Source organism: Corvus hawaiiensis, chromosome 5, assembly GCF_020740725.1.
Source record: "Corvus hawaiiensis isolate bCorHaw1 chromosome 5, bCorHaw1.pri.cur, whole genome shotgun sequence".
Classification (NCBI taxonomy): Eukaryota; Metazoa; Chordata; class Aves; order Passeriformes; family Corvidae; genus Corvus; species Corvus hawaiiensis.
In genome coordinates this window covers 70,288,929-70,302,645 of record NC_063217.1, presented here as the reverse complement: position 1 = coordinate 70,302,645, position 13,717 = coordinate 70,288,929, and the positions used below count along the sequence as shown (strand labels likewise).

Sequence of the window (13,717 nt, the reverse complement as noted above, 5' to 3'; positions counted from 1 at the left end):
GTTTTTAAATTAATGAAAGCTGAGAATCTGAGTAAGGGCAAAAAATCCGTAGCACATTGTGCTACTACAGAATCTGGGAATACAGAAGGGCCCAGAGCACACGCTGCAGCAGATGCAGGCACAACTATTCAGTTTTCATAAATAAGTCGCCACCAGAAGTGACAGAACAAAGAGGATCAGAGTAAACACCCCTCCTCCTTTTCTCATTCTTAAGCGTGCTAGGGATGATATTCACCACTGGCAGCATCAGGATGACAGTGGGTGAGAAAGACTGGACTCTCTCTTCCATGTCATCACTCGTTTTGGCTTGGGAGCTGCTTGCAGAACTCCCATCTGTACTGCACACCCAAAAAAGAGCATCCTCAGGATAAGGCCACTGCAGCAATACTGCTTCCAGTCACTGGGTACACTTTGCTGAAATGAGAGCTAAACCCATCTGTCAGACAAATCCGGAGGAAGTTTTCACTGCATGAAAATTTTAAGTGAAAACAGATATAAACTTACTGCAAACAAATTAATATTGCTTAATCTACATTTCATATCATACTCCAAAACTTTTTTAACAGAAACAACTACAGATGGGACACATTTTCTTAATCCATCCTAAAAGGATCCCAATTTCTCTTACCAAGTTACAGTGCAACTGATTTTTATTTGGTCCAAATACTTATTGTTGATCTTCAATTCTGCCTGCCCACCAGCTGAAAATAAATAGCTGTAAAAATCGGCTCAGCTAAAAGTAAACATTCAAACACCACAAAGGAGGAGAAGCGTTTGCCCCAGTAGAAGAGTTAATGTCAGTCAATCCTTTTCAGGCCAGAACCCAAAAAGAAATCCATATTATTTGCAGTTTTACAAAGTTGCAACAAAGTTGCATCGTTTTTGAAGTTAACAGAAGCTTCAGCCATGCTCCTCATATCCTCACTACACCTTCTGCAAACTTGAGTATTGGCTGGTAACAGGGAAATCCTCCAACAGTGTATTAAAAAGGCAGCCATCACATTGGCTGTAATGTCACATTTTCCTTTCATAGTGGCTAAACCACCACTTCCTCTGAATAGACCCTAAAATTTCTTCTCAGTTTGTATCCAATTCTTTCTTTGCTCTACCTTTTCCACAGTGAAGATGGGATTATAGTATCACACACTAATTTCCTTTATGCTATTTATCAAGTCATACTCTGTGGAAATGAAAAATTAACTCACTGGAATTAAATTTATTTTAAAGGCATATCCATTACTTCTGCTGATTCCTGTCAGGAATTCCATCTGGAAATATACTTAGAAGACAAGAGCAATTTTTTAGGACTAGTCTGAAATACTGTATGATTTAATGGAAAGGAAATAGAACTGTTGTGAAAAAGATTTGTCTGTTTTTTTGGCAATGACAAGGTATATAATCAGCCAAGCTTTGACAAAACTATTCCCATATAAATGCCTAAAGGAACCCTGTGAAGCTACCCCAAAGTTTCTTTTAGTTCTCACATACTCCCAAATACCAGTCTTCGTGTCTGCCACTGATTAATACAGTACTTCATTCCAAAATGCAATTATCCCATTGACCTTTTGCCACTGTGGAAACGAGCAAGCCTATGGGTCTAAGTTCTGTAATCACATTTTTGTCCTAATTGTGTCCTTTATACACACAGGCTTTATACATAGGCCTGGAATCCAGTCCAGATATTGCCTTTTATTAAATTTCAGAGAACTTCCAGTAACAATATCGTTACAGTGAAGAAATGTTCTCATGACACAGTAAAGCCTGGATGAAGAAGCTGTAAAAATTTTTTTTACTGTGCAACCTTTGCCAAAAGCACAGTCCAAGAATTCACATCTACATTGTTCCTCTCTCCAATTTCACCTTCAGAGATTATTACCCACTTTCTGCAAACACGGGGAGAGATTTTAATGGGAGATGAAAGGAAAACCTGAGGTTGTAAGGAAGGGGTGTATGCAGCTGAAATACTTCTACACTTACACATCACCTACACTGTTTTAAGCTTTATAAAACGAGCAAAGCAAGAACACTGTGGAGAACATGGGTGTTTGCAAAGATATAATTTAACTCTAAAATGCTTGGCTGATTGAAGCTTTCCATAGTCCTGCGTAAACTGGGATGTGTGTTTTTTAGAATTGCCATTTTTGCTATTGTCATTTTTCAGAACTAAGAATGCAGCAGTGCTTTCCACCATCCCCCAGGGCCTGATAAATACAACGTCCTGGGTACAGGTCCCAAACAATTCCTGTACTCTGTGCTCACCTGTAAACATTTTTGTAACAGCTTTACTCTGCTTGCGGGCAGAACACAGGAGGAGCAGCCAGGGAGGGAAGAACTCGAAGTGGCTGGCTAAAATGTCTGCTATTGTCCCAGATAAACTCGTGGAAGTCTGTTCACCCTCGGCAACGTTACAGCCCTCGTCCACCGAATCCACCAGCATGAAGAGGCTCTGCTGAGGGGGCTTCATTCCCAAGAGAGGGAGCAGAATGCACCTGGAAGGAACATGACAAAAAATCAGCATTTTAAATGCATTTAACAATACATTGACTGTCATATAGGGCATCCAAGATGAAGCTATGATCAACTTAAAATGCAAAGTCACTTTTTAAAAATAGTTACCATGGAAAACATCGAAGTAGACTAAACTAACAGAAACACTTTGAACAGGTAGTGATGTAATTCTTGTTTAGGCACCACTACTTTTTCATTAACTTCTAAGTATAACAATACTTTAAAATTATGTAACAGTGTTCAAGGCTAATTAGCAGACTTGGAAAAACGTTGCTTCACTAAGAAGCTACTTGGCCTAAAGCTTAAGAACTTCACTACTGTTGTCTCTGCCAAAGCTGTTGCTATTGCTTATCAGAAACTAATAACGAACAACAGTTGGTCATGAAACAAAAATCCAAAAGACAAATGAAATATCAAAGCTCAAAGAGTTCAAGTCTGAATGAATAACAGTATTACAAAGAACAGAATTTCTGCCATACCTTCACAAATAAAATGCAAATTAGTAGCAGACTGAGGCATTTGGTAGTGACTTTGATGTATTAGCTTTTATTTATATTGAAGTTGTCAAGCTCCTATTACTGGGAGAGGATTATCTGCATCCTCGGGATGCAACTCTAACAACACATCTGATTGTGTGGCTAAAAATTTCAAATTTGCATCTACTGTTGCTCTCTTTAAGGGTGTTTCTTAAAAATATACCTAACTGCATTTACATGTATCTTTAAATAGTACTACATAACCATCATGCATCTGTTCAGTATTTCCACACACCACTACTATTTTTCTGGGAAACTTCATAGTGATTTAGGTCTGTAAGTTTCACTGACTAAATTATCTTTAAATACACTTGGCAAGTAAACTTTGACTTTATAGTACACAGATTCGGAAAACGAAACGAGGTGACAAAAATACATAACTGACAGTTTACTCTCTTGTAAAATTGCTGTTTGCACATGTCCAGAAGGCATGCACATCATAAGTAGTTTTTGTTTTACTCAAGACCATAATAACCTTTTTCATTTATTTTACTGAACAAATTTACCTTCAGAAGACTTTGGTCAACACATTATCACCTACCAAGCATTCAAAGGGGAATATAGGCAAATCTTGCCTGTTAATGCAAGAATTTAACCCACTTCAGAAATGATTCATAAGCCTTGTTAGGGGGAGGTTTGTTGTTTTCTGACTGAGAAAAACGCAAAATGGAAATAGTGGTACAATTTCATGTCTGGCAATAACAGCAGAAACTAGCAGAACAGACTAGGAGGACATTTTCTCAGAGATATAAAAAGGAAGTACAGAATACTTGTGATCTGAAAGTGTTCAGTATTACATGGATTTTAAAACACAGCCTTCCACCCCCAGCACCATTTTTTTTTTCCAGAAGCACAAGACAACTCTTTGGTAGTTCCCCAACTAGGTACTCCTTCAGAAGACGTCTGAAGTCCAACTGAAATCACTGTTCACTAAGCTGGGAAGTTAAGCAGCTACCAATTTACAGAACAGGAAATTAAAGTAGCCATGAGGTTAAAATTACTTTCCCAAGTGATGCCAATCCCACAATGAAAGGAGGCGGTTGGAAATGACCACATTTTCCACCCCTTCCCCCACCACAATGCTGCCTTGCCCCCTCAGCTATTTGTGTCAAGGCATTTTTCCTGCAACATTTCTTTCCCTATCAAAATTAATTTTCTTCTCACACAGTTCTCTGTATGAAATTACTTTTTGAGAATGAATGCTACTACAAGATATGAAGAAATGGTAATGGTATCTTAAATTAAAATCTCACTTCAAATCTGTGTGACCCTAGCAAAATGCCTACAAAATACCTTAGGAGCACCCAGAAGCATTCTTGTGTCAGTTTTTACCTGTTGGGAACACCACCAAGAAAAGCGATCAGTTGCATCTGGGAAAGATTCCCAAATCACTCTGCTTCTAAAAAAGGGCTGGAAGCAGATGTCTAAGGAATAATGTAAGAACTGGGCAAGCACTAGAAGACCAAATTTTCCCAGTATTCTCAGCAATCACTGATTCCAGGGACTTTCTGAACCAGAGATTCAGTCTTTGCACTTAACATCCCTTAAGGGACCACACTTCCACAGGTTTGTCCAAGTCTTGCATGAACTGATGTAAGGCTCTGGCATCCACAACAGCAAAGCCGTCGGCAGCTTAGCTACACGCGGCATCAAATAACCCCTCCTTTTGTAGTTTAAAAACCAAAGTGTCCTTGTTCCATTTGATGTCCTTCAACTTCTGACTGGAAGAGACAGTGAGCAGTAATGTCATATTCCCACTATCTATGCCATTTGTACCACAGCCTCTCTGAGCTACTTTTTCCCAGGCAGAAGAGTCCTAGCATATTGAAGCTGCTCCACAAAATGCTATTCCACAGCCTCTTGTCTCCCTGTGCTCTGCTTCTTTCCACTTCACAATACTTGTAGTTCTGAATCTTAACATAATTTAAATTCCACTAGGAAAAATATATGCACATAAGAAATGAGGCACAATGACTTCTCCCAGCCTCCAGCAACACTAATAAAAGTGTGGCATTAACAAGATATTGATCAGGCTTTCTCTTTAAGTGCCCTTGGAAACTGTTTGATAAAATTCTGTTCTTCCGAGACACTTTACATCACAAGTTCAGAGTCGATGCCAAGGAACATAACAGTGAAACTTTTCGGGAAGTGCTGTGCTAATTTGCCAGAAGTCACATTATGTGACAGCCAGGGGATCAGCCCCAGACAGCACGGGGTTATGAAAGGCAGGTCCTGCCTGACCAACCTGATCTCCTTCCATGACAGGGTGACCCATGCAGTGGATGAGGGGAAGGCTGTGGTTGTTGTTTACCCAGACTTTAGTAAAGCCTCTGCCAGTGTTTCCCACATCACCCTCCTGGACAAACTGGCTGGATGGTCCAGTCGAAAGAGAGGTGGGGAAGGGAGTTAAAATCCAGCTGGTGGCAGGTCACAAGTGGTATTCCCTGGGCTCAGTATTGGGGCCAGTCATCTCTAGTATCTTTGTTGCTCTGGATGGAGACACCAAGTGAACCCTCACTAAGTCAATCTCTTCTCCCAAGACATGGTTTAGTGGTGGACTTTGCAATGCTGGGTCGATAATCTCAAAGGTCTTTTCCAACCTACACCATCCTAGGAGTCTGTGTTTACTCCATAACATGACTTTGTAATTCCACTCTCCTACCATTTCTTGATTACATAGGAAAATAACATAAATCAACACGGAATTAACAATGTCTTTAAAGCACTTCCCTCAAGGGTGATTCATCTATGGTTGTTTTAACAGATTGCTTAATGTGCAGAGTGCCTCTCAGAAGATTGGAAGTTGATTTTCTTTACCTTCTGAAAGGGTAACAGCTTTATCTTTACAACTTTTATATTTAATACAGATATAAAAGTGGTTATCATTAAAAACAACAGTTGACTAGTCAGTAAAAATAGAAAATCTCCAGAGAAAACAGCACAATTAGGTATTTTAAATGACTGAATTCATTTTAATGGCAATCTAATGACTTACTTATGCAGAGCAAAGATATTTTACATGCTCTGCAGCAAAAAAGAATACCTCAGAACAATGAGCCATCCCACAGAATTCTTCAGGATTGCTACTGAGTTGACTGAACCCATGCAAACATGATTTTCCACACATGGAAGGAATGCATACAGGCTATGCTGAAGTTCTGCTTATGGTTGTCCTTGACATTTTTAGATTGGATCCACAAAAACACAAAGACACAACAGAACAGAGTAGAAAGACAGTGGCATTGTCCACAAAGAGTCGCAGTGGAGTGCACATACTTATTTAAAAAAGGAAAAAAAAAAAAAGATAAAGCAAGCACATACATGCTAAATAGCAATTAATGAGTAGCCACTCATTCCGTTGCCCCACTAGGGGCAACAGAAATCATAATGTGTTCCTCATATTTGACTGTCTCTGGGGTATAAAAAAATTCAGCTATGTCCCCATTGAAACTGGGAGCATAGCTTATTCCTAAAAGGGCTTCTGTTTCTCTACCCAGCTGCCAGCATTCACACACAGAACAAGTGTATAAAAATCATCTCCTAAGCAGGCCAGAAGCAGCAGGCAAAAAAAAACCCAAAGAAAAAACACAACCACTACCCCTGACTTGTCAGACTCCAAGAGCTGCTACTTTTAGCAAAGCATGACACACTTCAAATCTCATGACAGAAATGACATATTTGGAAATCTGCTTTACTACTACTACTGAGCTCTTACCCTTCTTTTTCTAAACAGTGTAACAATGCTGTAACAAACTGCTTTTTGAGACACCTTCTTCCATGAGATTATATCTCAGTATTTCCAGGAACCTGTATTCCAAAGAAGCACCATCCCAGAGGTCTGCATCATGAACTTACAACCTCTGTTCTTTCCAAAGAAAAGTTTGTAGAAAAGAAGACAACATCATTATTCCACACATAGTCTCTCCTCTTGCTTTTTCCCACGTTTCTACACCAGATTCCTTGAGGAAATTCATCACCTATTTGTCACATTCCTAAATCCTGCATGTTGATCAGGAATATGCCTATATATATATATTGGATTGATGTCTTTGTGTATATGTATTTATATACAAAGAGTTTAACAATACCTAGTGTATAACAAAATAATTCTCCAAGCACTCATCTCAATTTTCAGAAAAGCAAACAAGCATCTTCCTTCTTATATGAGGTTCACAACATGATATATCACAGCCCTTTACAATGTAAATTTTAAGACACTTATTTCCATTTATGTTGTATCGGCAAATACGGAAAATGAAGTGCACAGTGAGACTGTAAATAAGCCAACTATATTTACATAATGTTGTAGTAATTTTTGCCAGCAACATAAGAAGCAGCAGGATTTTTGCCTAAAAATCACACACTGAGACCTAGCAACAATCCTAATCACTAAGTGGAAACCTGATGCTGCTGCCTCTTCCAGCTCTAAATCAGGTGTAGCAGAAGCTCCACTGTCCCTGGCCCGCTGCTGGGAAACAGGCAGGGAAGGAGAAGGCTCTGTAGGGCAGTTAAGAGCATGCCAGGGAAAGGGGTAGGAATTATGTTGTACAGACACTACAGAGGGGAGCTCAGGCCATTGCAGGATACCTAAGGACACAGGTACCCAAGGGCACAAATCTAAACAATAGGGTTTTCACTACTTCCACTGCTCATGGAGTAAACGTAAGAGCTTCTAAGTGTCTAAGAAGAGAAAACAAAATGCTAAACTCCAGATATTTTTAATCATCTCTATTTGAAAAATTCTCACAAGTGACAGCAAACTCCAGACTTTGTTCCTCATATGCTTACAGACACATGTTCATTTGTATATTGTAATAATCCACAGGTTGGTTAGCAGGGAGTATAATCGATTAAAGCTGTCTGTCCCCACCACCCCCAGCTCCCAATTTGCATTTAAAAGCATGGAGCCAGTGAAGATAAAGCTGTTAAAGACTGCTAGAAGCTTCAGCAAAGACATACTTACACCAATAGCTGCATTTTTCTCTTTTGTTTTCCAAACTGCATTTGGGGCACAGGTCACAACAAAAAAAGAAAAGGTGAATTTAACTTCTAATAAAATTGACAATGCCTGCTGTTCAGCTGATGAAATATTGCCCTCTTTCCAAGTACTTTTAGCAGCTGTATTCACACAGAAAGAAAAACCAGAGCATCTTTACAAATTGCTTGTAGCGCTGTTTGTAGAGGAGTGAGCTTTATTTTGTCCTGTGACAAGGCATTTACGTCTTATGGATGACTTACAGTAAACAGTTTATTTACCTGCCTTATAATGCATTCTGGCTAATGATTAAAAGGCAAATTAATGATCAAATCAATAGCTGCTTTCTGTATATTACCACCCCAATTCTTGGCACTATATACATGTGGAATACAGGCCTTTCCTTCTTACTAATTGCCCAGCTGCTCATAGTGGTAATAACATCCTGAAAAACAGACACACGGGACCCTTAACTAACTGGGAATATTTATGAAAGATGAGGGCTGTGAAGCATGGAACAGTTCCACACTTTAAAAAGCTGCAAAATATAACCCACAGGGCAAAAGTGAAGTGACCCAGTTGGATGTGTGCACACCTATGTACATACCAACAGATCTGATCTGGTTATCGAGGTGCTTGTTCTGTACTTTCTCAACAAGATAAAGTGCACTGCAGCTGGTTATGACTTTCTAAGTGTAACACTGGAATTAAGACACACTCCTGGGCTACACTATAATACCGATTATTGTTTCTAGTAAATTATTTATTTGCATAGGAAGACAAACTGGCTTTAACAATTCTACCCAACCATGGTTAATCTTATGAAGGAAGGGGCAGAAAGCAGAAAAGAAAAAAACAAAACAAAACCCACTCTGAGAAACACCTATTGGGAAAGCTCTAGGTGAAGTACACAGATGTAAATCAAGGGTCTGGCCTTTTCAGAAGTGGTGAATTAGAAACAGCAGGCAAGTCTTGTGCAACTCAATACCTGATTTTGCAATGTCTTGTAGCAACCTGGCTTTTATCTGCAATTGTAAGGCAGACTTGCAGCCCCACCAGGAGAGCACAAAAGCCAGCTCTAGGGCATCAGGCCAGACAAAAGCCGAGTTTATGGTGGAACCCACGCCACTGGTGCCACAGAAACAGGCCTGGACCGTGGGTATTGATTAGAGACCTCCTACTGTCTCACACTAATACAGAGGTGATTTTTGGCTACAAAGCACTGCCAGTGGATCTATTTGTGGATTTACTTGAACCCTTGGAAAAGAGAAGCCTTAAGAGCAAATATTTTGGTGTAATAGTGGACTGCCCACAACAGTTTGCAAACAACTTAGCTATTATAAAGGACAGACAACTGTGGCTGAAAACCATTCACAACTGCTGCCAGGAGTAGGTGACTGTATTTTAAATGGAATATACTTGCTATATGTGCTAATATATACAATATATTCTAAATTACTCCAAATCTGACATAAAAGAATCTGTGTCCCCGAAGGCAAAGTGGGGAAGAGTACAGAAGACATGCAAACATTTTCCCCAAACATGTAATATAAAAAAGGGCAATGTATTCTACACCAGCTCTCACAGTTCTGTTTTACAGTGATGGAGAGGTCACCTAGTCCACTTCCTCACCTACAGCAGGATCAGCTCTACATCTGTCATCCCTGAGATACAAGCCTAGGCATTCCTGAAGATTTGCACCAATCAATACTGTCTCCCTAAGCAATCCACTACAGTGCTTCAATATTCTTGAAAATGGGAAGTTTTCTCCTTCCCTGTCTAACCTTTACCTGCTTTCCTGCAATTCAAACCTTGTACTTCCTGCCCTATAACTTCTGTCCCACAGATAACACCAGGGTCATTACAAGGAAGCCAGCAGTACCCAAAATTTATAACCACTTCCCTCCAGTCAGCTGACAGCATTAAGGAACAGGCTGAAAAGAAGAAAAATACAGGATAGACCCCTATGAAACCAACATGATGTGCTGTGTCAGTGTGAAAGTGAAGTACTGATATTTAAGTACAGTTACTACTCTCTTATTCCATGTAGCCAAACACAGTTCTGCCTTGCACGTGGCCTGTCTGCACCAGTCTCATGCAAGCAAAGCCTTCCTGCAGTCAAGATGGCATTTATAGTTATCCCTTATCCACACGTCCTGTGACTCTTTTAAATAGAAGTTAGATTAACTTTATCAAAACCAAACCATGTCATACCATGTTAGTTGTTTTTCACCTCTTTGTTATCTCCCAGCTACTTGCAAATAGTTTGTCTGATTATTTCTTCTGGCATTTTTAATTTTGACTGACATGCTTCTAATTCCCCATGCCTTTTTTATCCCTTCTTAGATCAAGGCACTAAATAAAAAAATTTTTCTTTCAACTCTGAATTTTCAGCAATCCTGATAAAGATAACCTGCCCTTTGAAGACAATAGGTAACAGTTTGAGAACATCTCACCTATTCTGTACTGGGTATCTGATTGGGGTTTTTGGTCTGGGCTATGTTTTTCTTTGATCTTACCTCTTTCTCACTAGTTTTATGATGTTGGCTGACTGCAAAATGACTGTTTTTTAAGAAAGGGCAACATACATGAGCACTGACATTTTTGCTTTCCTGCTGCTATCAGGTTTTTTTCCCCAAGGAACAGCAGACCAGGACTTGGTGGATACTGTCTTCTTTCTGCTAACTGATGTAAGGAGTTCTTTCTTGTAAAACACACCTCCCAGCAAACTTGATCAATGCACCTTGAACTCGCAGTCTTGACCTCATTTTTACATTACCCTTTCACTTTCACCTTAGGTGGCTGCTCTACGTTCTTTCTGCCACCTTCCTCCTAGTGTTTAACACATGAGCGATGAGGAGCTTAGTTTCACTGAACTGGACATTTAATACGGCGCTTTGAGACCTCAGTGCTCTTTCCAGCCAATTCCTTCATTTTTCATTATACTCCTCTTCATCAGATCTTACTCACAGATCATCTGAGGTCAGCAACATCTCCATCTTTCAGTTTGCCTTTCTTTCTCTTTCCTTCCTAAGCAAAGAATCGTGAAATCATTTAGGGTGGAAAAGGCCTTTGAGTCCAACCATTAACCCAACACATGCATTTAGGATCATTTCATAGTCACTATCAGCAAAAGATTTCTTTAATATCCTCAGCTGATTTTTTCCAATCTGACTGAAGCTAATTTATGTCTCCCCACTAGCTATTATCTCCTCTTTGACATCAGAAGTATGGTCAGTGCCAGACTCCTGCTTGTATCATGCCTTCCCAGCTGATGTTTATCTCCTATTTGTTATTCAAATTTTTAACTGTGCAGACATTATCATCCAAATTCTATGCCATGGATAATGCCACTTGTTATCTTAAAGCAGCTTGGCTCACTTGAGCTTGCTGATTCGGTAAAGCACTTACAATTTTACAGAAGACACAGTTTTGAGGTGTGGGAATCTCTCTTCCTTACCAAGGACTCTACTTGGACTAAGCAGGTAAACTCTTAGACTCACAAGATGGTCTGATAGGTAGTTGGTTTTACAGTCCATGAAAGATCAGGCTTACTAACAAACCCTGAAGCAGAAATCCCACATGCAGAGCTATCAGCACACATGGTATATGTATTTTAATCAGATTTTCCAGTGCCTTTAATTTCTTTACTTTATTCTAAAACTACAAGCAAGCATATTATGTACAAAACAAGCTACTTTTTAAACACATACCAGTTATACAAGTTATCCTGACAGATCTTTTAGAACACTGAACTCTATCTCGACTGTACACTAAAATTTCCAGTTCTGCTTGTTCACCCCTTACCTTTTTTCCATTAGTATAGAGACACCTAAGGCATTTGATTATTTCCTGGCTTACCTTCTTGTCTGTCCCATGACCTACATGACTAAGCCTATTTCCCCTCCTCCTCCATCCCTGGTTTTTGAGCTGTTGTCTAAGTTGCTGTTACTTATATTTACTCCTGGAATTCATCATCCACCAGGTTTTGCTTTAAAGCTCTTTAATTAGGGTCAAAAATCAATGTTTTTCTTTCTATTAAGCATCAATTAAGTTCTCAATGGTATTTTTTTCTGCAAATCCCTCTCTTTTTTTAAAAAAAAAGCAGGAGGTGTCAAAGAAAGTATACTTTGCATCAAATGCATGAGATGAAAGCATCAAATCAGACTCACTGAAAGCTATCATTAGTAGAAATGAGAGAATTGCCTATACTGCACCTTATTTTCCATACAAGTAAAGTTCGGCTAATAACTTACTTTGCAAATATTCAAAAGCCTGTGGTTGAAATGCAACATGTAAGAGTGGGGCACCACAATAAAAAAACAAACAAGTTGATATATGCAACAGAATGTATTAAAATTACAAGGTTAGTTTTAAATCATTTATGAAACCAAAGGCACAGGCAAAGGAAATATATTATATATATATATAGTCTTTCCAGCTTTCCTTACAAAAATGTAACTTCAATAAGCAGTGTTATCTAGACACAGTACACAACAGAGTTGCAATTCTTGTAGCTTTATAGGCATTTGAATTTGTAGGTATTATTCTACATTTTGGAGATAGACAAAAATCCCTTTCTTTTTTTCTGTTTTTATTTATGCAGTGCATAAACACAGCTGAAGTAACAGATATTTCTTTACAGGTATATGACTGTATTTGCTGGCATGAGAGAAATGCTAAGCACAAGAAGAAAACTAAAAACTCCCAGATGAGACAGGTAGAAAACTGCACTGAATAAATTCAATTGTGTGGCTGTTGTCAGGCTATATGCTAGTTTACTATGCTCTATTATTCCACGACCATAAAACAGAATACAGTAGATTAATACACACAATAAAAGAGTCACCATTATTACTGCAGTTCAGTCTGACAATCCCCAAATTAATTAGATTTTCCTATGCCTTCCAAAGGGGAAAAAAACCCAACATTACTGATTGGGAAGCAGGAAGAAGAGGAGCTGCAGTCGCTGTTTCAGCAGTAAGAGGCTCCTTCAGAACAGGGGGTTCTCAAACTGCCAGCCTGGAAGAACCAGGCTAAACAACAACAGACATTTTACAATCTTGGTAATTCCCTAATCAAGCTGCTCCACACCTATGTCATGTCTTGCCCACCATCATAAAGCACCCCACACTTCCACTGCTGAAATGATTGCAGGATTTTATTGTCCAACCTCATTTTGAGAAAATCCTCTGCACAAATACCAGATGAAAAGCTGTTAAGAATTTGCCTTCCTAGGCAAGCACACTTAAGACAGCTTTCCTACTATGTTTGTGTTACCACATATCTTTATCCATCTTATTTTCCATCTTAGTAAAATGGACTACCCTAATGTTTATTGCACTGTCTTAGTTGAAGAGGCAACAGATGGAGCAGCTTTCATGTGTCCCATTCAAAATTATTCTCCCATACTCCCCAAAGTACAATTCACAGCATATGTTTCTCATGCATCACTTTGGGGCCTTATCAGTTATCTTGTGGCTTTGTTTTCTTCACCCCCAGCCCCAAGCAGATACAGTTTCCCTGTTTTGCCTGTATTCTCCAATTGATGCTTTCTGTATTTTCTCGACAATTTACTCTCAAGAAAACCACTTAGGTTAGCACCATGTAGACCTGATTCTATAATCTTACAGCACTGATGCATTTAGCTTTGGAACTGATTTTGTAGCTTCATATTTATTAGCCTTAGCTACAATAA

General features: G+C 39.1%; 1 protein-coding gene across 2 annotated transcripts in view; it reads right to left on the bottom strand.

The window, feature by feature from the left end:
- Positions 1–13,717, bottom strand: part of ANKRD50 (ankyrin repeat domain containing 50) — a 39,804-nt gene that overhangs the window by 15,003 nt on the left and 11,084 nt on the right. For both annotated transcript variants that reach the window (XM_048303871.1, XM_048303872.1), the window contains exon 3: positions 2,260–2,489. In XM_048303871.1, the coding sequence (XP_048159828.1) occupies positions 2,260–2,489 (230 nt within the window). The remainder of the gene's footprint in view (positions 1–2,259; positions 2,490–13,717) is intronic.